The sequence below is a fragment of the Arachis hypogaea genome, chromosome 12, assembly GCF_003086295.3.
Source record: "Arachis hypogaea cultivar Tifrunner chromosome 12, arahy.Tifrunner.gnm2.J5K5, whole genome shotgun sequence".
In the NCBI taxonomy this organism is placed as follows: Eukaryota; Viridiplantae; Streptophyta; class Magnoliopsida; order Fabales; family Fabaceae; genus Arachis; species Arachis hypogaea.
Genome location: NC_092047.1, coordinates 106,967,775 through 106,994,412, shown reverse-complemented (window position 1 = coordinate 106,994,412; position 26,638 = coordinate 106,967,775). Strand labels below are relative to the sequence as shown.

The window sequence follows — 26,638 nt, the reverse complement described above, 5'->3', positions numbered from 1 at the left end:
TAATAAAAATAATAAAAGAAAAAATGAAAAATAAGTTGTATCTCTTATTAATGCCTCTGTATTATTTCTGTCAAAATTGACACAAAATATATTAATTTAATATTTTTAGATATATTATTTCTGTTTATATCTCTTCTATCAAATATTATTTTGTATCTCTATATTTTTGTTTCTGTCTCTATAAACAAACGCATTGTAGATTGGAACTGACAAGGCTAAACTTCTTCATTCGTCTCTCTAATGTCAGGTTTCCACAAAATGTCCTCATCACTTTCTATCTAAATTACCAAACATGGGCTAAGGATTCGATGGTCCCAAAACGTTTGGACCATTAAATGGTCCCATAACAAAACATGTTTTTAAAGTTTTTTTTAACAACTGCTACATAGTCTTTTAACTAATTTTAATTACAAATTAACCCCATATATTTTATTTAATTATAAAAACTGTTTTTTATTTTATAAATTATTATTTTATCAATTACCTATTATGTTTGTTAATAAAAAAAAAACAAAAACAATTCTATTGATCGTAATAAAACTTTTGGCCATTCGAATGGATTAAAAGTTTATATTTGATCCGTGACGTTCGTGATGGACCATAAAATCGTGTTTCCTTGAAAACCAATCGATTGGATTACAGTTTATCACAAAACAATCGATTGAAAATTGCAAGGCAGCATGGTTTTCGCATAAATCAATTGATTGGTCGATCCAATCGATTGAACGATGAATCAATCGATTGGTTTTGTTACTCAATCGATTGAATTCACCAAAACAATATGGATTTGCCAAATTCAATCGATTGATTGTGTATGTGAATTCCAATTTGTTAAGTTAAGGGCAGTTTATAACTGAAAGTTCACTTATTAGGAAATTATCTAAAGAAAATGCTTTTATTATGTCTCTTAATTCTCAACATTGATTATTGGAACTCAACAATGGCTCAGATATTTGCTGGCTATTGCAATTTTGTCAAGTCTTTATAATGGAGGCATATTGTTTCTCAAAGTAAAAGGAAAACAATTGCTTCAGCCCAGAATGGCTGCTATCATTGACTTTGCAGGAGACCAGGTTTGTTTGCAATTAATTCTTTTTTCTTTGATCTTCATCATAACATTGATTACTTTGTGGGGTTTTGTTATTTTTAATACAAAATTTGAATCTGTGGTTAGTGAGGGATGGGGAATCAAATTCAGGGCCATTAACTAGATTTGAATTGTCAGATGGTTTCATTTTCATTCTTAAAGACTAGTATTTTCTTTCTCTTTTTATTTCTTGGTATTTTTTTTTAATTAATTAGCATTCCATTTAATTAATTTTTTGTCCCTTAATAGTTAAGAAAGACTTAAGTTTTTCCTGTGTTGTTGAGCTATAACTATAAGCAATGCTGAAGAGGTTTGGGTAGAAACTTTTGAAAACTTCTCTGTGAAGTTGCCTCTACAGATGTAATGAAAATGAAAGTTTACATTACTTCAAGCAGTCTATAATATTATAGTGTTTCTCTAAGGACTACAATATGCAGGATAATCACATCAGCAAAAGTTTGTTATATTCTTTTCATCTAATTGTCAAATCAAATTAATGGCATATGAATATTTTCTTGAGGAGAGTGTAGACTTTGAACTTATAAGCTAAGGATTAGATGAAATAGATGTAAAAATATTAATATAAGTTTTTCACTTTAATTAGTCAAGAGAAGTTAATGAGTCCTAGCGTTCATATGAGCCCACAATATTAATGAGTCTGATATTAATATAAGTCTTTCACTTGTGGAAGTTGGTAGAGTCTTCATTTTGAATTAATCAAATCTTTTACACAACTCTTCATTCAAAACCCTGTTTTACCTTCCAATCATCATATTCATGTTTATGTATTTGCCAGCTGCCATTGAGGAACAATGAATAGTTAATTAGCAACTTGACCCATTGGCAAATGTTGTTACTATTTTTGGTTGCAGATCATGGCATATCTGTTGTTATCATCAGCATCTTCAGCAATTCCAATAACAAACAGAATGAGAGAAAACTCAGACAATATATTCACTGATTCTTCAAGTACAGCCATTTGCATGTCCATTTTTGCATTCATTTGTTTAGCAGTGTCAGCACTCATCTCTGGCTTCAAACTATCAACTCAACCTTATATATGAAACTTTCATTGATTTTTTTATTTTTTTTACCCGATAAAAATGTTTCACACTTTCATTTAATTGTGTATACCAATCACATGTTACAGTGAGATATGGAGAGTTACTGATTTTTTACCTATACACCAAAATAAATGAATTTTGCTCTACAGAACAAAAACCAAAGGTAATGGCACAAGCAATTCTAGATTTTCCATTTTATTTCTTTACAGAATATAATTATTAATTATACCTCAAATAGAAAATGAAATTATTGACTTTATATTTGGATCTTAGTGGTTTGAACATTCCAACTTTGACCAAGTGAGTTTTTGACTAGTCTCTTTTCAGTGTAATGTTGCCTAAGAGGACTATGAAATGAAATTTTATTGAAGTCCCAATGATGATGTCACTACAAATTATTAATCGAAGTTCCACTCTTCAATCTCAACTAATCTATATTGAAACTTGAAAGCTAAGATTAGAAATAGAATACTAAAAACTGCAAGCACTGCACAAATTTTACAAAGTAATCGACTATTAGAATCTTATAAATGAAACCTTTTTTGCTTTCTTTCTGTGAAACAAATACAACAAAAGAATAAAAGTATTCATCAGCCAACAAAGCTGATTAAAGAACCTTCTTCTGGTCAAACTTTCCTATCACTATGTCTCTAATCTAATACATGTAAACATTCTTGCTTCTTTATCTGTTTCTGTCTTTTGCTATGAGTAACTAAGATCCTATATGCTATACAAAAACATGTCCATGATAGCATCTGCAAAGTGGTGTATTCCAAACTTAGTTCTTTGAAAGAAATGACTCAAGGAATGAGTCATCCTTCCTTTCATCCTTGGCCTTGATGTATACACCATCCGAAAGTTGCGAATTGTTTCCATATGAACCCATTGATCTTCCAAGAGACGTGTAGCCGAAGAGTCCAGAGCCTTGCAGCATGTCTAGGGAAGATGATTCTTGAGTTCCGGTGGCCGGAAGCCTAGGATTGTAAAGTGAATTCGTGAAATTCGGCGCGCTAGAATAACCATTCACGGCCGCAGGCCTTATTGGTGCCGCCGGTGCACTGCTATTGTTTCTATTTAGAGAGTTTCTGTTCATGTTGTAACCTGCGCTGCCGCGTGCTGCAGGCACATCATGGTTGTGTTTCCCTTCATAAGTTGTGATCACTGATTTTATATCAGTCGCGGCTCGCTCAACATGTTTCCTCACTGAACAACCAGGGGCTGTGCATTTGTAATAACTCCTGCAGAAAGAAAAAAATTGAACAATATCAGTTACTAATGTTGTTAACAATTTTAAAAGATTTGTGACACTTCTAAGAACTATTAACTAAAAGGGCTTTGTTTCAATCAGTTAATTACCTTGCATTTGGATTTCCTTTAACTACTTTCTGTCCATATTTCCTCCATCCGTAGCCATCATCAAGAATATCGATTTCGCTTGTAGTTTGAACTACAACTCTAGGTTCCCTAACAGTTCTACTTCCATAGGCTGAATGACCATCATGTTCATTCTCCCCCTTCCTGCAACAAGAACCAGAATTAGTTATAAACAAATTACTTTTCAAATCTTTGTAGATCATTTGTATAATAAGATTATGAAAAAAAGGCATCACAAATATAGAAGAGTAAATTTTCTTCCATTTTTAAAGTATTAGATAAGAGTTGCTTCTAAAATAAAAAACAATAGCTAAACCTTATCCTAGAATTCTCATGCCAATCGATTGAATTGGAATACACATACACAACCAATTGATTGAGTAACAAAACCAATCGATTGAATTGTGAGACCTCAGGTTGTTTTCAAGCATTCAATCGATTGGAGAGTATAAACAATCGATTGAATTACAAAAATCCACTATTTATTCATCGTTCAATCGATTGGGTGATATGACCAATCGATTGATTTATGCGAAAACCAATGCTGCCTTGCAATTTTCAATCGTTTGAGTTATAATCCAATCGATTGGTTTTCAAAGAAACACAATTTTATGGTTCATCACGAACGTCACAGATCAAATATATACTTTTAATCCATTCGAATGGCTAAAAGCTTTATTACGATCAATGGAAGATTTAATTCGTTATTGTTTTTGTTTTTTATTATTAACAAACATAATTGATGATTGATAAAATAATAACTTATAAAATAAAAAACAATTTTTATAATTAAATAAAATATATGGGATTAATTTGTAATTAAAATTAGTTAAAGGACTATGTAGCAATTGTTAAAAAAACTTTAAAAACATGTTTTGTTATGGAACCATTTAATGGTCCAAACGTTCTGGGATCATCGAATCCGGTGCCTAAATACATGTTTTGTTAACACATGACTAAATTAAAGCACTAGGTGCCTATACTACTGCATCAATTATCCAAATGACAGTTAATACTCACGGCTGAAAGATTAACAAGCATGAAATTCAATAAGAGAACTTCTTTTAGTAAACATGGTAACGGAGAATAGAATCACTAACTTATAAATTGTTCTGATTTCAATTACCCAACTTTTTCGTTTCTTATAAAATAAAACTTATCTTGAAACCTCAAATGACTAAGTTATCAAGTAAAAAACAAAATAAAATAATCTTAAAAGATTTATTTTTATAAAAAAGAATAAATAAAATGAAAAAATATTAAAATGTTCTCAATTTTAACATGTTAGATCATTTCTATTAACATAACACGGTAAAATTCAGATAGCAACTTAGACCCAAAAATATCATTAAAGGCAATCAAGAAAATTTCATATTATCAATTTTGGAGAAGCATAGTCCATAGCGCAACAATTAATTATTACTTCAAACTTAGCACATAATATATAAATAAGATAAGAGTGCATATATAGTTAGTGATGAGTTGAAAGAAATAGTAGCAAGAACAAGAACCTTCATAGGAACACTTTTTGAGCATCTTTTCAAGGATCCTAAGCCATGTTGGGTCATCATCAACAACAAGGACTCTTAGACCTGCTGGAAAAGCATCACGTCTTGGTGAAGAGAAGCAACCATTACTTAATTACAATAATTAATTAATTAACTCTCTTCATTCAGCATTACTCAATTAACGCCTCAAATTGCCAATAGTATTACAATAATTAATGACTTGGTGAACACAAATGACTCCATGTATAGGCCGAAATTGATACCCTTCAAACATTGTGGAATTCATAAATAATGATACCATCATAACATTTTCGTGTAATTCCACCCAAAGAACTAGCTCAAGGGAAAGAATTGCCCCCGTGATGATACCCTTCAAGCATTGTGGAATTCATAAAGCTAAGAGCACTAGAGCAGATAATGCTAAAATCTCATAGGCTTAACCTAACCTCAGATTTAGCATAAGAACAATGAGGGTGGTATTATATTATTTTCTGTACTAGTGCCATCTCCATTTTATTTGATTTCTCACTTTTTAGACATATGCAGAAGAGTAAAGAAACTCAAAATCAAGGTTTATTTATAAAGATTTTTTACTAAAATACTCTCATATAATTTTTAACATCTAATTAGTTCATCCTATTAAGCTCATATTCCTTAATCAATAATGTGCTTAAAATTATATGATGCTCAAATTAGAAAACTAATAATAAATTTTTCTTTAATATATGAGAATCACAGATAAAAAAATAAATGGCAGGACATTGATTCTCAGAAGCATTACAAAATCATAGTTGGATTATTTACTTAAACAAGTTGATGGAGGAGGTTACTTAATCAAAAGAACAGAGCATCCACGCGTGCAGGCGCAGACATTCTCATCATAGCATCCTATGCTTAACCTTTGAAAGCCATTAAAGCACAGAAAGATTTGACACATCTTGACAAATACAAACTTGACACTATGGATGCGCTTGTTTTAACTTTCTCTGACAAAACTTTTCACATATTTGTATAAATTTAGAAAATAATCATAATGTAAAAAAAAAAATAAAAAACAGTTTTTGAGCTTTTTCCTTCTTTTTTGGATTTTGGTAAAAGCTAAACAGGGTAGCTTCTAATTAAAATCAGTTTTCAACTTTCTTACAAATTTATAAAAAAGAATCAAGTTGTAAACTAAAATCACTATTTTGAAAATCAGAAACAAACACACCCCTATATCAGTGGCCAATTATCATAAGTGAAAATAGATGTCATCTCAGCATCTTTATGTGAATTTCACACAGATAAGATTTGATACAAAAACTACAGTAGTATGAATTATAACCAAAGGGACCAATACCCATTATTAGTAGTATAGATATTTAACATTTCACACAGACACACACATATGGTGTAGCATATTTCATGGTTTTATAATACCAGAATAACATCTTTTTAAGCTTGTGTTAACCATAAGAACCAAAACAAAAGAGGCAACAACTAGACATGACTACTAGAAATTTCTAACAACTATTCCAGTGGAGATAAAAAAAATTGAAATTTACCCACCTCTCCATTCCATGACATGGGAGACCACCATTGATATGTTCAAATGTCAGTATCTTGCCCACAGCCAGATACTCTAGCACCTGCAAAATGAAGTTGACCAAGCATGTACATACATTCTCTTAACACTAACTTCATATATAGAAATGATAGAACAGAGAAAGGAGGACAGGAAATAAAAGCTTAGGATCACAACCATCAATTAAGGTCTAAGAAATGAAAAATATTGGGAAATCACCAATTAAAACCTCACTAGCTTGCATTATATGACATAATATCTCATAAGAACATGGATAATTAATTATAATGCAAGCAGAATATCAAGAATTTAAGGGATAGCCCTAGTAAGTTATCTGAATTCTCATTCAAAATTGGTGAGTAACTATTACATGCTCACTTCATAACCAAATGATAATCACAGCAGTGTACCTATATTCACTGAGACAAATTCACAAACATGTTCTACTCGTGGTTCACCATATCTCAAACAAACTATCCCAAATTTGAAGATCAATCCTTAATCCTTTCTTCCTCACTACTTTCTTCCTGTCACATTAGATACCAACCCCTTAAACAACTTAATTAAAACCTAAATTCAAAACCTAACTACTAAATGACCAATTAAAAACCTAAATCAATTTATAAGAAGTGCAGGAAATTCTAAGAAAGAAAAAACAAATTGAACAAAGAGAGAAATTGAACACAGTTTCAAAAACAAATTTTAAGAAAGAAAAAACAAAGAGAGAAACAAGTGCAGGAAATTGAACATAAACTATAAGGATCGAAAGATTCGAGAAACTAGGTTGAAGCACAATTCAGATCTCAGTCAAAATCAGCAAGGGATGAGAAATTGAAAACAGAGTGAATAGAATGAACGAAAAGAGAAAATTCTTACCAAAATTGAGATCGAAATCGAGAAGCTGAATCGAAATTTCGAGAATGATTCAAATCGCGCTGAAATCGCAAACCTTGATCGAGAATAAGAATATGAACCGATTGAGGTATGTGACCTAAATCGAGAATAAGAAAAACCGATTTGGATAGATAAACTTGAGTCAGAATCTCTCTAGAGTCAGAATCTCTCTAGAAAGAAATTCGATCTCGATGTGAAGAAAATGGACTGCAAAGGAGATGCCTTGAAACTTGAAACTTGATTTGGTGACGTTGCATATTTGGTAACGTTTTGTATCAGATGTTTATTTTTCTTCATTTAAAAAAAGAATAAAGTATAGTTTTTGTCCCTAACGATTGGGGTGAGTCTATTTGTGTCTGTAACGTTTAAATCATCTTATTTATATCCCTAACGTTTTTAAAAGGGATTCAATGTTATCCTACTATCAATTGTACTAACAAATCAGATTATATTTTTCAATTATTCTCACTTGAATGTATTCATTCTCAATTAGGTCTCACTTGGATGTGTTTGATTTTAATATTATACCCACTATTTGTATTTAGATTCAATTATGTCCTTAAAAAAGTTAATTAAGTAAATGTTGTAGGAATTAGTTTCAACTTTTGATGAGCTGTTTTTCGGGGTGGATCATCGATTCTATCTCAGATATTTGTATTCTAACTTCAAGAAGAGATTTTTAAAATTCAAACTAAAACGTTCATGATGTGTAATTGATTACAGGATAACATTGAATCACTTTTACAAATGTTAGGGATATAAATAGGACGATTTAAATGTTAGGGACATAAATAGGATGTACACCAAACGTTGGGGACAAAAACGATACTTTACTCTTTAAAAATTACATTCTCTTGTTAAAAGTATAATTTTATTAGGATAACTAACATCTTAAAAAGTGTTGAATAAAAAATATTAGTAAATGTTTAAATTCTAGTTAGAAGGAGAAGAAGACGAAAAAGAAAAACAATGCAATATCATAGTGGCATTGAGATAATAATAAAAATATAAATTAATAATTTTAAAAAATAATAAAATTAAAAATAATTTTAAAAATTAAATAATAGAATTAAAAAAAATATTTTTTATCAATTAAAATTATGTATAAAAATAAAAAATATTTTAAATATATTTTTTTATCTCTGATTGAAATTAAATACTGATAAAAATAAATAAATAAACCTAATAACATTTATAAATAGTTAATTTATAAATAATATTTCTAAACTTTTATTTTAATTTTTTTACACATAATAACAATGTAATAAAATTTTTTAATATTTTATTTAATTTAAATTTATAAATCATATACATTCTAAAAGTTAAATAATTTAAATCAATATTTTTGCTTTTAAATTTTTTATTCTTAATATTTAAATTATTTTATTAAATTTATAATTTTAAAATAAAAATATAAAAATTAATTTCTTAAAAATAATAATAAAAAAGTGGCTGAACAGACACGATAGTGCCTCTTGAACTGCTAGTATAAATATAAAATAAGTAAATTTATTCTTTTGTTTTTATTTAGTCTTGTATTAACTCATGTTAATATTTTAAAAAAATTTAAAATTTAAAAGGTTTATATAATAATTAAATCTAAAAATAAAATCAAAATAAAGTAATTTAAAGTTTGAATTGAAATGGTACTTCCTTAAAAATCGAAACAAGTCTAGATTGTTATAAAAATCAGTAAATTTCCCCTCAAAAGCATCAACTTCACTTGCTTCAACAGTGTCTGGCTTCTCCCAACAATTATTGCCACGTGAGAGTAATAGGTAAAATGATCAGATTCATCTTCCAATGCTTCTTTGTGCGCTGGGTGAGGTAAGCCATATTTTTTTTTTATAACATAACACAAAACAACACCGTGAATCTAATATATTTTATACTTAATTGTGCCCAGAAACTCCCAATACAAACGTGTTATTTTGTCAGTCTTCCAGTCGATATAATTACCGATATTTTTGTTAGACTTCCCATAAAGTCTGTTCTGATTTGTAGATGTGTTTGCAAGTATTTGAGTACATTAATTTCTGATCCAAATTTTGCCAAGTTACTCTTATACACTTCCTGTTGTGATGATCCGAACGTGGTATTCAAGATTCTTTCACCTTGTTGAATATGACCAAATTGAATGGCATGAAAGGAGAAACACTCCATTCTTCAGCGGTGTGTTTGAGGTCCTGAAACCCAACAACAGTAGCGGTATAAAACTTGATCCTAAATTTGAGATTTCTCTCCTTGGTCCTAAATCAATTCAAGGTAGAAGAGTTTATGTTGATGTGCTTTCTTGTTATAATGGTCATTTTTACTTGAGTTGTTCAATGGACAGAGACATTTCACTTGTTTGCAACCCAATAACAGGTGAGTTTATAAAACTTCCAAAACACCCTTCAATACTGAAACCCTGCAAGTTCGAAATATCTTGGGGTTTTGGTTTTCACCCAAAAACAAACCATACAAGGCAATGAGAATTCATATCTTTAAACATGATCGTCCTATGGTTGTTGAAATGCTCAGAGTTGGAATATCGAAAACATGGATAAATATTGAGGTAAATTATCTCAAGAATTTAATATATATGTCAGGTTATTCTCTTGCTTTAAATGGGGCACTTCATTGGATTGGTATGGATGTTGATGGCAATACGTCCATATGGGCTTTCAATTTTGACACAGAGAAGTTCCAATCCTTCTCTATGGTGCCCATGGATCAGGGTACAAGACCCGGCATATTTGATTTCAGGGGTTTTCTCTATTTGATATATTTGAATGAGCTGCTAGTCACAATGTGGATGATGAAAAAATATGGAGTTGGAGAATCTTGGATTCCCATTCTCGTAAGTTCTGATAGAAATGCTAATTCTTTCGTAACCATGTCTCATGATTTCGCTGCCTTCCATGATCGTGAAAATAAAGAATTAAAGATTTTTCATACTCACCGTAACAACAACATTCAGATGTTTAATCTTGTTCCTACTCTTATCCCACTGAAGGATATTATCATCGGAGATAATGTGGAGGTCCAAAATATTTACTCAGCAGAGGTCTACACCAAATTGATGTTCTGTTAGTTTTAGGAAATCATTTCATTTGATATCCCTTCTTTTTATTCATAGCAAATTTTTGCTTGATTGTTTTAGATTTACATTATAATGTTCACATTTTATTTGGTTGCTTAATTATTGTCTCTTCCTACTCAAACTCAATAGTGATTGCAAAATTGTTTGAAAATTTCTTTTTCTAAACTATTATAATTTGAAATATAATTTAAATTAATTCAATTTAATTTATAATCCCTGTTCTAATTTTATTGGTTTAATCACCTTTTGACGAAACAAAATTTTAAATTTTGAATATTAGAAAATAAAGAACTAATTTAAATTCACAAATTTATTTTTTTTTAATAAAAACAATTTAATGTTTTTACAACAGTGTACTCTCTACACTAAACATCAATTTTTATGTATTTGTACATGTAGATATATTTTTTTATTAAATAATTAATTATCAGAATAATCAAATTTATTTACAAACAATATAATAAAATTATTTTATAAAATATAAAATTTGTTTTTCTATATAAAATAGTTAATTAGAGACTGATTTTTAGTATATTCATAGCATAATTATATAATTATATGTTGACTGCCATTGTTATGAGATTAAAATATAAAATATTAAAATGTTAGATGCACAATAAAATTCGATCACTAAATTAATTATCATATATTTTTGTATAATATATTATATATTGTTTAACTCATTTTCAATGCGAATTGTATATGTTAATATATATATTTTATTTTATATAAATAATTGATTTAAACTGATTTTTTATAAACATATAATATGATTGTATTTAATATGATCGTGTATGATTAATTAATAATTCATCAATATAAATAGCATTTGCAATCTAGTTATATATCATTTGCAGTAATTACTTCATTCCTAAAAGAAGATGAAATTAATACTACTAATCATATAATCGTATCATCTTCAAATAGATCCTAATCGGTAGCTAAGTTGAGTCTTACGTGTAGTTTCTTAATTCAATTCAAGTTAAAAAAAGAAAGAAAGAATCTTCAATTCCAAGATCATAGTTAACAATAATAATAGTTAAACTGAACCTGGCGACAAGCTTCAAAATAATTAAAGGAAATTAACAAAGATGTATCTTGATAATTGAGCATTAATATTGTACTAGTGCTAATAAGACATGGCTTAGAGTCAATTTTTTTTTGTTTTAATAATCTTGATGTAGAAAGAAAGAAAAAAAAGGCTGGTTGTTGGCATAAACAAGTTGATTAATTGGTATTCAATTAATTTAGGGTTTATTTCATGATATATAATTCAATAAAAATGTCTAAAATATCTTTTTATAATAATATTTATTTAGTCTCATTTTAAAAACGTGATTTATAAGAAAAAAAGTAACAATTTAAAGAAAATATCAATATTTTAAAAAAAAATAATATTTTTATAATATATTAAAATTAAATTCTACAATTTACCATCTAATAATTAAAAGAAAACATCTTTATATAAAGAGAATTGTAAGATTTTATTGAAGTATTTACGATATTTCATATGTTAGTATTGTAGCATGCCTCACACAATGTAACTTCCTAGTCCTTAGTGTATATATATTGTTATTATTGAATCATGTTAGGTGTATATTAAAATTAGTCATTAAAATTAACTATTAATATAAAATATATATTAAAATATAAATATATATTAAAAATAAATTAAACAATATATGTATTTATATACAAATATATCAATGATTGATTTTAGTAATAAATTTTATTGTACAAATAACATTTTTAGTTACAATTAGATTATCCTGTGTTGGTTTGTAGGTGGAGGAGGATGAGAATACAGCTCAAGAGAGGGTGATTCCAACTGAATTTGGTAGGAAATTGTTGATATTGGGCTTTGAGGATAAGTACTTTAATTTAATTTGCTACTAAAACCAATGTTATCCATGTCATTGTTTCAAACAACCTTCATACATAGTTCATCTATCATCATCATCATCAATCTTTTAGATGATGATTCATACATACAATGAACATTATAGAAAATCGTTGATGTGACCCAGACCTAGAAATTAAGGAACCATAACTAATTAAGCTAGTGTTATAGTGCGCGGTGTTTTTTTTTGGAGGTTAAACAAGGATTACCAATCACTAAGGAGAACGTGGAACGCAACCTAGGCCTAAGGTTCTCAAGTGAAGAACGATGCGCAATAGAATTCTTAAATTTGTTTACTATTGTAGCTAGCTTCACATTCTCGATAATGGATCTCTTTTCACCTATATATGTTTGGGCATGTATGTTTGCATGATTCTATATACATTACTATGCACGACTAACAATCCCGCTAGTGCATTAAGGAGAATATAGTCAACAACAAGCCAACAAATATATTTAAATTACATTTTATATTAATTAATTGTCATTAATTATTAATTATTTAAATTTTATTTTTTAAAAAATATAAAATAAATGATTATTAATAAATTTTTTATTTTAATTTATCTTTTACTATTTATTATGTAAATTCTAATTTCTTTTTCAAAAGAAAAAACTTCAAAAAAAAACATCAAAACATAAGATAAAAAATAATCTAAATCTTAAGAAAAAAACATACAAAACATGAGAAAAAAAATCATCCAAATCTTAAAAAAAACATACTAAATATAGGAAAATGAATTATTTAAAACTAATAAAAAAAATCATCTGAAATTTAAGAAAAAGAAACATAAAAGGCTAGTTAAAAGAATCATTCAAAATCAAATAGGAGAGGAAAAGAAAAAGACCCGTAGAGTGACCGACGATGACATATTGGACGGTGTTGCGTGTACGGTAGGGACTCGTGGTGGCGCGTTACGAGGAGGAAGCTACGGAAGCCGCGCATCGCAAGTGGAAGAGTCGCCATAGATCGGAGTAGTTGATCGCTCATTGCGAATGAAGGATCGGCGGTAGCTGCGTCGCAACAGATGGGAATCGCGGCGGTGCAGATGCGTTGGGACGGTGGGCAACGGCGTCGACGAAAGAAGGACGGCGACGAGACGCGTGGAAGAAGCTGCGCAGCACGACGAAAGATGCGATGGTGGTCGGTGGGCGGCGGCATAAAAAATGCGTGGAGACAGCAAATTTATGAAGGGAGAGATTTGACTGTTTCCAAATAAATAGAAAGGGATTAGATTTTTTATGAATTGTTTTTATTGTGTATTATAAATATGATTAGAATAAATATAAATTTTTTTTACTTTTAAATTTTAATTTTTAAATTTTTATTAATTTATAAAATTAAAATTATAATAGAGTTGAGTTATATCCACTTGTTTCTATATTTTTTTTTCCTACGACTAATTAACCACGTAAATGACATGTATTGCTAGAAAAGTATAGGTGCATGTTATCTTTTTATTAGAAAGAATGCAAGCTCTGATGGAATTATTAATTAATCATACATGATTATATTTTATGTTTTATTCAATGACAACAGTAGTTAACATATAATAATTCAGTCATATATATTATACGCAAATAAAAAATAATCAACAATTAATTAATCATACACGATCATATTAAATACAATCATATTATATGTTTATAAAAAATCAGTTTAATCAATTATTTATATAAAATAAAATATATATATTAACATATACAATTCGTATTGAAAATGAGTTAAATAATATATAATATATTATACAAAAATATATGATAATTAATTTAGTGATCGAATTTTATTGTGCATCTAACATTTTAATATTTTATATTTTAATCTTATAACAATGACGGTCAACATATAATTATTATGCTATGAATATACTAAAAATCAGTCTCTAATTAACTATTTTATATAGAAAAACAAATTTTGCATTTTATAAACTAATTTTATTATATTGTTTGTAAATAAATTTGATTATTCTGATAATTAATTATTTAATAAAAAATATATCTGCATGTACAAATACATAAGAATTGATGTTTAGTGTAGAGAATACACTGTTGTAAAAACATTAAATTGCTTTTATTAAAAAAAATAAATAAATTTGTGAATTTAAATTAGTTCTTTATTTTCTAATATTCAAAATTTAAAATTTTGTTTCGTCAAAGGTGATTAAACCAATAAAATTAGAACAGGGATTATAAATTAAATTGAATTAATTTAAATTATATTTCAAATTATAATAATTTAGAAAAAAGAAATTTTCAAACAATTTTGCAATCATTATTGAGTTTGAGTAAGGAGAGACAATAATTAAGCAACCAAATAAAATGTGAGTATTATAATGTAAATCTAAAACAATCAAGCAAAAATTTGCTATGAATAAAAAGAAGGGATATCAAATGAAATGATTTCCTAAAACTAACAGAACATCAATTTGGTCTAGATCTCTGCTGAGTAAATATTCTGGACCTCCACATTATCTCCGATGATAATATCCTTCAGTGGGATAAGAGTAGGAACAAGATCAAACATCTGAATGCTATTTTTATGGTGAGTATGAAAAATCTTTAATTCTTTATTTTCACGATCATGGAAGGCAACGAAATCATGAGATATGGTTACGAAAAAATTAGTATTTCTATCAGAACTTACGAGAATGGGAGTCCAAAATTCTCCAACTCCATATTTTTCCATCATCCACACTGTGACTAGCAGCTCATTCAAATATATCAAACAGAGAAAACCCCTGAAATCAAATATGCCGGGTTTTGTACCCTGATCCATGGGCACCATAGAGAAGGATTGGAACCTCTCCGTGTCAAAATTGAAAGCCCATATGGACATATTGCCATCAACATCCATACCAATCCAATGAAGTGCCCCATTTAAAGCAAGAGAATAACCTGACATATATATTAAATTCTTGAGATAATTTACCTCAATATTTATCCATGTTTTCGATATTCCAACTCTGAGCATTTCAACAACCATAGGACGATCATGTTTAAAGATATGAATTCTCACTGCCATGTATTGGTTTGTTTTTGGGTGAAAACCAAAACCCGAAGATATTTCGCACTTGCAGGGTTTCGGTATTGGAGGGTGTTTTGGAAGTTTTATAAACTCACCTGTTATTGGGTTGCAAACAAGTGAAATGTCTCTGTCCATTGAACAACCCAAGTAAAAAAGACCATTATAACAAGAAAGCACACTAACATAAACTCTTCTACCTTGAATTGATTTAGGACCAGGGAGAGGAATCTCAAATTTAGGATAAGTTTTATACCGCTACTTTTGGGTTTCAGGACCTCAAGCACAAAATTTGGATCAGAAATTAATGTATTCCAATACTTGCAAACACATCTACAAATCAGAACAGACTTTATGGGAAGTCTAACAAAAATATCGGTAATTATATCGACTGGAAGACTGACAAAATAACACCTTTGTATTGGGAGTTTCCTGGCACAATTAAGTATAAAATATATTAGATTCACGGTGTTGTTTTGTGTTATGTTATAAAAAAAAAATATGGCTTACCTCACCCAGCGCACAAAGAAGCATTGGAAGATGAATCTGATCATTTTACCTATTACTCTCACGTGGCAATAATTGTTGGGAGAAGCCAGACACTGTTGAAGCAAGTGAAGTTGATGCTTTTGAGGGGAAATTTACTGATTTTTATAACAATCTAGACTTGTTTCGATTTTTAAGGAAGTACCATTTCAATTCAAACTTTAAATTACTTTATTTTGATTTTATTTTTAGATTTAATTATTATATAAACCTTTTAAATTTTAAATTTTTTTAAAATATTAACATGAGTTAATACAAGACTAAATAAAAACAAAAGAATAAATTTACTTATTTTATATTTATACTAGCAGTTCAAGAGGCACTATCGTGTCTGTTCAGCCACTTTTTTATTATTATTTTTAAGAAATTAATTTTTATATTTTTATTTTAAAATTATAAATTTAATAAAATAATTTAAATATTAAGAATAAAAAATTTAAAAGCAAAAATATTGATTTAAATTATTTAACTTTTAGAATGTATATGATTTATAAATTTAAATTAAATAAAATATTAAAAAATTTTATTACATTGTTATTATGTGTAAAAAAATTAAAATAAAAGTTTAGAAATATTATTTATAAATTAACTATTTATAAATGTTATTAGGTTTATTTATTTATTTTTATCAGTATTTAATTTCAATCAGAGATAAAAAAATATATTTAAAATATTTTTTATTTTTATACATAATTTTAATTGATAAAAAATATTTTTTTTAATTCTATTATTTAATTTTTAAAATTATTTTTAATTTTATTATTTTTTAAAATTATTAATTTATATTTTTATTATTATCTCAATGCCACTATGATATTGCATTGTTTTTCTTTTTCGTCTTCTTCTCCTTCTAACTAGAATTTAAACATTTACTAATATTTTTTATTCAACACTTTTTAAGATGTTAGTTATCCTAATAAAATTATACTTTTAACAAGAGAATGTAATTTTTAAAGAGTAAAGTATCGTTTTTGTCCCCAACGTTTGGTGTACATCCTATTTATGTCCCTAACATTTAAATCGTCCTATTTATATCCCTAACATTTGTAAAAGTGATTCAATGTTATCCTGTAATCAATTACACATCATGAACGTTTTAGTTTGAATTTTAAAAATCTCTTCTTGAAGTTAGAATACAAATATCTGAGATAGAATCGATGATCCACCCCGAAAAACAGCTCATCAAAAGTTGAAACTAATTCCTACAACATTTACTTAATTAACTTTTTTAAGGACATAATTGAATCTAAATACAAATAGTGGGTATAATATTAAAATCAAACACATCCAAGTGAGACCTAATTGAGAATGAATACATTCAAGTGAGAATAATTGAAAAATATAATCTGATTTGTTAGTACAATTGATAGTAGGATAACATTGAATCCCTTTTAAAAACGTTAGGGATATAAATAAGATGATTTAAACGTTACAGACACAAATAGACTCACCCCAATCGTTAGGGACAAAAACTATACTTTATTCTTTTTTTAAATGAAGAAAAATAAACATCTGATACAAAACGTTACCAAATATGCAACGTCACCAAATCAAGTTTCAAGTTTCAAGGCATCTCCTTTGCAGTCCATTTTCTTCACATCGAGATCGAATTTCTTTCTAGAGAGATTCTGACTCTAGAGAGATTCTGACTCAAGTTTATCTATCCAAATCGGTTTTTCTTATTCTCGATTTAGGTCACATACCTCAATCGGTTCATATTCTTATTCTCGATCAAGGTTTGCGATTTCAGCGCGATTTGAATCATTCTCGAAATTTCGATTCAGCTTCTCGATTTCGATCTCAATTTTGGTAAGAATTTTCTCTTTTCGTTCATTCTATTCACTCTGTTTTCAATTTCTCATCCCTTGCTGATTTTGACTGAGATCTGAATTGTGCTTCAACCTAGTTTCTCGAATCTTTCGATCCTTATAGTTTATGTTCAATTTCCTGCACTTGTTTCTCTCTTTGTTTTTTCTTTCTTAAAATTTGTTTTTGAAACTGTGTTCAATTTCTCTCTTTGTTCAATTTGTTTTTTCTTTCTTAGAATTTCCTGCACTTCTTATAAATTGATTTAGGTTTTTAATTGGTCATTTAGTAGTTAGGTTTTGAATTTAGGTTTTAATTAAGTTGTTTAAGGGGTTGGTATCTAATGTGACAGGAAGAAAGTAGTGAGGAAGAAAGGATTAAGGATTGATCTTCAAATTTGGGATAGTTTGTTTGAGATATGGTGAACCACGAGTAGAACATGTTTGTGAATTTGTCTCAGTGAATATAGGTACACTGCTGTGATTATCATTTGGTTATGAAGTGAGCATGTAATAGTTACTCACCAATTTTGAATGAGAATTCAGATAACTTACTAGGGCTATCCCTTAAATTCTTGATATTCTGCTTGCATTATAATTAATTATCCATGTTCTTATGAGATATTATGTCATATAATGCAAGCTAGTGAGGTTTTAATTGGTGATTTCCCAATATTTTTCATTTCTTAGACCTTAATTGATGGTTGTGATCCTAAGCTTTTATTTCCTGTCCTCCTTTCTCTGTTCTATCATTTCTATATATGAAGTTAGTGTTAAGAGAATGTATGTACATGCTTGGTCAACTTCATTTTGCAGGTGCTAGAGTATCTGGCTGTGGGCAAGATACTGACATTTGAACATATCAATGGTGGTCTCCCATGTCATGGAATGGAGAGGTGGGTAAATTTCAATTTTTTTTATCTCCACTGGAATAGTTGTTAGAAATTTCTAGTAGTCATGTCTAGTTGTTGCCTCTTTTGTTTTGGTTCTTATGGTTAACACAAGCTTAAAAAGATGTTATTCTGGTATTATAAAACCATGAAATATGCTACACCATATGTGTGTGTCTGTGTGAAATGTTAAATATCTATACTACTAATAATGGGTATTGGTCCCTTTGGTTATAATTCATACTACTGTAGTTTTTGTATCAAATCTTATCTGTGTGAAATTCACATAAAGATGCTGAGATGACATCTATTTTCACTTATGATAATTGGCCACTGATATAGGGGTGTGTTTGTTTCTGATTTTCAAAATAGTGATTTTAGTTTACAACTTGATTCTTTTTTATAAATTTGTAAGAAAGTTGAAAACTGATTTTAATTAGAAGCTACCCTGTTTAGCTTTTACCAAAATCCAAAAAAGAAGGAAAAAGCTCAAAAACTGTTTTTTATTTTTTTTTTTTACATTATGATTATTTTCTAAATTTATACAAATATGTGAAAAGTTTTGTCAGAGAAAGTTAAAACAAGCGCATCCATAGTGTCAAGTTTGTATTTGTCAAGATGTGTCAAATCTTTCTGTGCTTTAATGGCTTTCAAAGGTTAAGCATAGGATGCTATGATGAGAATGTCTGCGCCTGCACGCGTGGATGCTCTGTTCTTTTGATTAAGTAACCTCCTCCATCAACTTGTTTAAGTAAATAATCCAACTATGATTTTGTAATGCTTCTGAGAATCAATGTCCTGCCATTTATTTTTTTATCTGTGATTCTCATATATTAAAGAAAAATTTATTATTAGTTTTCTAATTTGAGCATCATATAATTTTAAGCACATTATTGATTAAGGAATATGAGCTTAATAGGATGAACTAATTAGATGTTAAAAATTATATGAGAGTATTTTAGTAAAAAATCTTTATAAATAAACCTTGATTTTGAGTTTCTTTACTCTTCTGCATATGTCTAAAAAGTGAGAAATCAAATAAAATGGAGATGGCACTAGTACAGAAAATAATATAATACCACCCTCATTGTTCTTATGCTAAATCTGAGGTTAGGTTAAGCCTATGAGATTTTAGCATTATCTGCTCTAGTGCTCTTAGCTTTATGAATTCCACAATGCTTGAAGGGTATCATCACGGGGGCAATTCTTTCCCTTGAGCTAGTTCTTTGGGTGGAATTACACGAAAATGTTATGATGGTATCATTATTTATGAATTCCACAATGTTTGAAGGGTATCAATTTCGGCCTATACATGGAGTCATTTGTGTTCACCAAGTCATTAATTATTGTAATACTATTGGCAATTTGAGGCGTTAATTGAGTAATGCTGAATGAAGAGAGTTAATTAATTAATTATTGTAATTAAGTAATGGTTGCTTCTCTTCACCAAGACGTGATGCTTTTCCAGCAGGTCTAAGAGTCCTTGTTGTTGATGATGACCCAACATGGCTTAGGATCCTTGAAAAGATGCTCAAAAAGTGTTCCTATGAAGGTTCTTGTTCTTGCTACTATTTCTTTCAACTCATCACTAACTATATATGCACTCTTATCTTATTTATATATTATGTGCTAAGTTTGAAGTAATAATTAATTGTTGCGCTATGGACTATGCTTCTCCAAAATTGATAATATGAAATTTTCTTGATTGCCTTTAATGATATTTTTGGGTCTAAGTTGCTATCTGAATTTTACCGTGTTATGTTAATAGAAATGATCTAACATGTTAAAATTGAGAACATTTTAATATTTTTTCATTTTATTTATTCTTTTTTATAAAAATAAATCTTTTAAGATTATTTTATTTTGTTTTTTACTTGATAACTTAGTCATTTGAGGTTTCAAGATAAGTTTTATTTTATAAGAAACGAAAAAGTTGGGTAATTGAAATCAGAACAATTTATAAGTTAGTGATTCTATTCTCCGTTACCATGTTTACTAAAAGAAGTTCTCTTATTGAATTTCATGCTTGTTAATCTTTCAGCCGTGAGTATTAACTGTCATTTGGATAATTGATGCAGTAGTATAGGCACCTAGTGCTTTAATTTAGTCATGTGTTAACAAAACATGTATTTAGGCACCGGATTCGATGATCCCAGAACGTTTGGACCATTAAATGGTTCCATAACAAAACATGTTTTTAAAGTTTTTTTTAACAATTGCTACATAGTCCTTTAACTAATTTTAATTACAAATTAATCCCATATATTTTATTTAATTATAAAAATTGTTTTTTATTTTATAAGTTATTATTTTATCAATCATCTATTATGTTTGTTAATAATAAAAAACAAAAACAATAACGAATTAAATCTTCCATTGATCGTAATAAAGCTTTTAGCCATTTGAATAGATTAATAGTATATATTTGATCTGTGACGTTCGTGATGAACCATAAAATCGTGTTTCCTTGAAAACCAATCGATTGGATTATAACTCAAACGATTGAAAATTGCAAGGCAGCATTGGTTTTCGCATAAATCAATCGATTGGTCATATCACCCAATCGATTGAACGATGAATAAATAGTGGATTTTTGTAATTCAATCGATTGTTTATACTCTCCAATCGATTGAATGCTTGAAAACAACCTGAGGTCTCACAATTCAATCGATTGGTTTTGTTACTCAATCGATTGAATTCACCAAAACAATATGAATTTGCCAAATTCAATCGATTGGTTGTGTATGTGTATTCCAATTCAATCGATTGGCATGAGAATTCTAGGATAAGGTTTAGCTATTGTTTTTTATTTTAGAAGCAACTCTTATCTAATACTTTAAAAATGGAAGAAAATTTACTCTTCTATATTTGTGATGCCTTTTTTTCATAATCTTATTATACAAATGATCTACAAAGATTTGAAAAGTAATTTGTTTATAACTAATTCTGGTTCTTGTTGCAGGAAGGGGGAGAATGAACATGATGGTCATTCAGCCTATGGAAGTAGAACTGTTAGGGAACCTAGAGTTGTAGTTCAAACTACAAGCGAAATCGATATTCTTGATGATGGCTACGGATGGAGGAAATATGGACAGAAAGTAGTTAAAGGAAATCCAAATGCAAGGTAATTAACTGATTGAAACAAAGCCCTTTTAGTTAATAGTTCTTAGAAGTGTCACAAATCTTTTAAAATTGTTAACAACATTAGTAACTGATATTGTTCAATTTTTTTCTTTCTGCAGGAGTTATTACAAATGCACAGCCCCTGGTTGTTCAGTGAGGAAACATGTTGAGCGAGCCGCGACTGATATAAAATCAGTGATCACAACTTATGAAGGGAAACACAACCATGATGTGCCTGCAGCACGCGGCAGCGCAGGTTACAACATGAACAGAAACTCTCTAAATAGAAACAATAGCAGTGCACCGGCGGCACCAATAAGGCCTGCGGCCGTGAATGGTTATTCTAGCGCGCCGAATTTCACGAATTCACTTTACAATCCTAGGCTTCCGGCCACCGGAACTCAAGAATCATCTTCCCTAGACATGCTGCAAGGCTCTGGACTCTTCGGCTACACGTCTCTTGGAAGATCAATGGGTTCATATGGAAACAATTCGCAACTTTCGGATGGTGTATACATCAAGGCCAAGGATGAAAGGAAGGATGACTCATTCCTTGAGTCATTTCTTTCAAAGAACTAAGTTTGGAATACACCACTTTGCAGATGCTATCATGGACATGTTTTTGTATAGCATATAGGATCTTAGTTACTCATAGCAAAAGACAGAAACAGATAAAGAAGCAAGAATGTTTACATGTATTAGATTAGAGACATAGTGATAGGAAAGTTTGACCAGAAGAAGGTTCTTTAATCAGCTTTGTTGGCTGATGAATACTTTTATTCTTTTGTTGTATTTGTTTCACAGAAAGAAAGCAAAAAAGGTTTCTTTTATAAGATTCTAATAGTCGATTACTTTGTAAAATTTGTGCAGTGCTTGCAGTTTTTAGTATTCTATTTCTAATCTTAGCTTTCAAGTTTCAATATAGATTAGTTGAGATTGAAGAGTGGAACTTCGATTAATAATTTGTAGTGACATCATCATTGGGACTTCAATAAAATTTCATTTCATAGTCCTCTTAGGCAACATTACACTGAAAAGAGACTAGTCAAAAACTCACTTGGTCAAAGTTGGAATGTTCAAACCACTAAGATCCAAATATAAAGTCAATAATTTCATTTTCTATTTGAGGTATAATTAATAATTATATTCTGTAAAGAAATAAAATGGAAAATCTAGAATTGCTTGTGCCATTACCTTTGGTTTTTGTTCTGTAGAGCAAAATTCATTTATTTTGGTGTATAGGTAAAAAATCAGTAACTCTCCATATCTCACTGTAACATGTGATTGGTATACACAATTAAATGAAAGTGTGAAACATTTTTATCGGGTAAAAAAAAATAAAAAAATCAATGAAAGTTTCATATATAAGGTTGAGTTGATAGTTTGAAGCCAGAGATGAGTGCTGACACTGCTAAACAAATGAATGCAAAAATGGACATGCAAATGGCTGTACTTGAAGAATCAGTGAATATATTGTCTGAGTTTTCTCTCATTCTGTTTGTTATTGGAATTGCTGAAGATGCTGATGATAACAACAGATATGCCATGATCTGCAACCAAAAATAGTAACAACATTTGCCAATGGGTCAAGTTGCTAATTAACTATTCATTGTTCCTCAATGGCAGCTGGCAAATACATAAACATGAATATGATGATTGGAAGGTAAAACAGGGTTTTGAATGAAGAGTTGTGTAAAAGATTTGATTAATTCAAAATGAAGACTCTACCAACTTCCACAAGTGAAAGACTTATATTAATATCAGACTCATTAATATTGTGGGCTCATATGAACGCTAGGACTCATTAACTTCTCTTGACTAATTAAAGTGAAAAACTTATATTAATATTTTTACATCTATTTCATCTAATCCTTAGCTTATAAGTTCAAAGTCTACACTCTCCTCAAGAAAATATTCATATGCCATTAATTTGATTTGACAATTAGATGAAAAGAATATAACAAACTTTTGCTGATGTGATTATCCTGCATATTGTAGTCCTTAGAGAAACACTATAATATTATAGACTGCTTGAAGTAATGTAAACTTTCATTTTCATTACATCTGTAGAGGCAACTTCACAGAGAAGTTTTCAAAAGTTTCTACCCAAACCTCTTCAGCATTGCTTATAGTTATAGCTCAACAACACAGGAAAAACTTAAGTCTTTCTTAACTATTAAGGGACAAAAAATTAATTAAATGGAATGCTAATTAATTAAAAAAAAAATACCAAGAAATAAAAAGAGAAAGAAAATACTAGTCTTTAAGAATGAAAATGAAACCATCTGACAATTCAAATCTAGTTAATGGCCCTGAATTTGATTCCCCATCCCTCACTAACCACAGATTCAAATTTTGTATTAAAAATAACAAAACCCCACAAAGTAATCAATGTTATGATGAAGATCAAAGAAAAAAGAATTAATTGCAAACAAACCTGGTCTCCTGCAAAGTCAATGATAGCAGCCATTCTGGGCTGAAGCAATTGTTTTCCTTTTACTTTGAGAAACAATATGCCTCCATTATAAAGACTTGACAAAATTGCAATAGCCAGCAAATATCTGAGCCATTGTTGAGTTCCAATAATCAATGTTGAGAATTAAGAGACATAATAAAAGCATTTTCTTTAGATAATTTCCTAATAAGTGAACTTTCAGTTATAAACTGCCCTTAACTTAACAAATTGGAATTCACATACACAATCAATCGATTGAATTTGGCAAATCCATATTGTTTTGGTGAATTCAATCGATTGAGTAACAAAACCAATCGATTGATTCATCGTTCAATCGATTGGATCGACCAATCAATTGATTTATGCGAAAACCATGCTGCCTTGCAATTTTCAATCGATTGTTTTGTGATAAACTGTAATCCAATCGATTGGTTTTCAAGGAAACACGATTTTATGGTCCATCATGAACGTCACGGATCAAATATAAACTTTTAATCCATTCGAATGGCCAAAAGTTTTATTACGATCAATAGAATTGTTTTTGTTTTTTTTTTATTAACAAACATAATAGGTAATTGATAAAATAATAATTTATAAAATAAAAAACAGTTTTTATAATTAAATAAAATATATGGGGTTAATTTGTAATTAAAATTAGTTAAAAGACTATGTAGCAGTTGTTAAAAAAAACTTTAAAAACATGTTTTGTTATGGGACCATTTAATGGTCCAAACGTTCTGGGACCATCGAATCCTTAGCCCCAAACATGAATTTCAGTCAACTAATCAAATTTCAACCAACTTATTGCAAGAAGTGTCTCCTAACAAAATTTAGAACACGCTAGTCCATAACATCAGCCAAACAAAATAAATCACCTACCAGTGAAAAATCAATAGCTGGAAACATATTCCGATACTCAGTGATGCTTCTTCTCTTATCACAAGGATGAACTCCCTGAGTTACAAGAATGAAGCACAGAACCGTTGCACAAAAACTATATGAAATTAAAAAAGGGGAGGTAAAAGTATATTGCAGGTTCAATGTGTAATAAATGTCCTCTCATTACATACCAAATGCTCTCGACACTGCTCTACTGTTATAAATGGTAGGCAATTCAGACTAGAAATTGAGGACGATCACTATCTCCAACATTATCATTCATCAGAGGAGGCGCAGTAATCCCATCAGTGTATGCTTCACCACCAAAAACCCCAACTGCTGTTTGCATAGTCCTGCAAATATCACTTTGTACTTGAGGTATACCCTCACTAAGGAAAGAAAGAGAGAAAGACTCTGGTTTGTTTACTAATATGCAAAGCATTTTTCCTGTGGAACAATCAGAACAACTCTAAGAAAATACTTGTCTACAATATATATACTGCATGCTAAAAGGACATAATCCAAATTAAAGAACATTACTTAGTATCAATATATAGGTAGGAATTACCTGTTCACAAAATACCATTTGATGGTTTTCTAATGATTCTCCCATTTTCAACCTTATTTATAGAACATTTTCAAATTTTAACAAAACTTGACAGTTGCAACATTTTTTTTTACAGTGGCTAAAATTGTAGATTTGAAAAAAGATCCAGTTGCTGTTTTATAGTGGACTTCCCGTATACTCATATCAAATCACATCTTTGCTCAACTAATATTGGCAGCAATGAAATTATGTTGTATTGTTCAGTAAATCTTTGAGACCTCGGTCACGCATAACATAAAATTTTAATGGGATGAGGTAACAGATCTTGACACAATGAGATTAGTTCAAGCCTGAAGTGAATTCTAAATTAAATGGAAGATATACCTTAACAAGGGGGAAACAATGACTAGTTCGATTCCTTTAGAAACATCGCTTGTCTTAACATGCTTTCGCAGATTGTCAACCTGTCACATAACCAAAAATATTCTGCCATGATATTTAAAGAACAACCAGTTAAACTGGGTAAAGAACTAGCCACTAGCCAGAGAGAGATCTATGCTAATTTACATAGTCAGTGTCACTTTACTTCAATACCACGGTAGAAAACAAAGACTAGTCTCTTATCTCTAGTCAAAGTCCACTCTTATAGATAACTCTAAAAACACCTCAAGAAAGAGAAAAAAAAAAAGGGGGCGGGGGGTAAAATATTTGATTAGAAAAAAGAGATACTTGATAAGAAAAAGAAAGAATTACCTGGCTCCAGCCAAGAGGGGTTAGGTTTGCATGAAAAAGATCATAAGACAAGTATGCATAAGGAAATGATTTTATCAAGAACCAAAACACAATATATTCCAATCGGCAGGCTATGAACCCCTGGCCTGTACTAATCTAATGA

General features: G+C 29.5%; 2 protein-coding genes and 1 pseudogene across 8 annotated transcripts; 1 reads left to right on the top strand and 2 right to left on the bottom strand.

Moving 5' to 3' along the window:
• Positions 1-215: 215 nt before the first annotated feature.
• Positions 216-26,628, bottom strand: LOC112730464 (phosphoglycerate mutase-like protein 1; annotated as a pseudogene).
• Positions 2,648-7,758, bottom strand: LOC112728098 (probable WRKY transcription factor 33). Of its 4 annotated transcripts, XM_072209647.1 has the most exons (5): positions 7,474-7,587; positions 7,008-7,124; positions 6,582-6,661; positions 3,508-3,669; positions 2,648-3,389 (listed from the first exon to the last, which is right to left on the bottom strand). In XM_072209647.1, the coding sequence occupies exons 3-5, from the start codon at positions 6,587-6,589 to the stop codon at positions 2,930-2,932; spliced, it is 630 nt and encodes a 209-aa protein (XP_072065748.1). In that variant the 5' UTR covers positions 6,590-6,661; positions 7,008-7,124; positions 7,474-7,587; the 3' UTR covers positions 2,648-2,929. The 4 variants fall into 4 exon arrangements, 2 of the variants coding, with proteins under 2 accessions (XP_072065748.1, XP_025633869.1); XM_025778084.3 differs by lacking the exon at positions 7,008-7,124 and having other exon boundaries at positions 7,474-7,758; XR_011868852.1 differs by lacking the exons at positions 2,648-3,389; positions 7,008-7,124 and adding an exon at positions 5,037-5,120 and having other exon boundaries at positions 3,539-3,669; positions 7,474-7,619.
• Positions 17,572-22,899, top strand: LOC112728099 (probable WRKY transcription factor 33). 4 transcript variants are annotated; one of them, XM_072209648.1, is made up of 5 exons: positions 17,744-17,853; positions 18,203-18,319; positions 18,666-18,745; positions 21,702-21,863; positions 21,982-22,899. In XM_072209648.1, exons 3-5 carry the CDS (start codon positions 18,738-18,740, stop codon positions 22,439-22,441), a joined length of 630 nt encoding a protein of 209 aa, XP_072065749.1. In that variant the 5' UTR covers positions 17,744-17,853; positions 18,203-18,319; positions 18,666-18,737; the 3' UTR covers positions 22,442-22,899. The 4 variants fall into 4 exon arrangements, 2 of the variants coding, with proteins under 2 accessions (XP_025633870.1, XP_072065749.1); XM_025778085.3 differs by lacking the exon at positions 18,203-18,319 and having other exon boundaries at positions 17,572-17,853; XR_011868853.1 differs by lacking the exons at positions 18,203-18,319; positions 21,982-22,899 and adding an exon at positions 20,211-20,291 and having other exon boundaries at positions 17,708-17,853; positions 21,702-21,853.
• Positions 26,629-26,638: the final 10 nt, after the last annotated feature.

Excerpts from the sequence above, each read along its gene's own strand:
- LOC112728098 (XM_025778084.3), bottom strand. Across the intron at positions 3,390-3,507 it reads AAAGGAAATCCAAATGCAAG|GAGTTATTACAAATGCACAG; the intron begins GTAATTAACTGA and ends TTCTTTCTGCAG.
- LOC112728099 (XM_025778085.3), top strand. Across the intron at positions 21,864-21,981 it reads AAAGGAAATCCAAATGCAAG|GAGTTATTACAAATGCACAG; the intron begins GTAATTAACTGA and ends TTCTTTCTGCAG.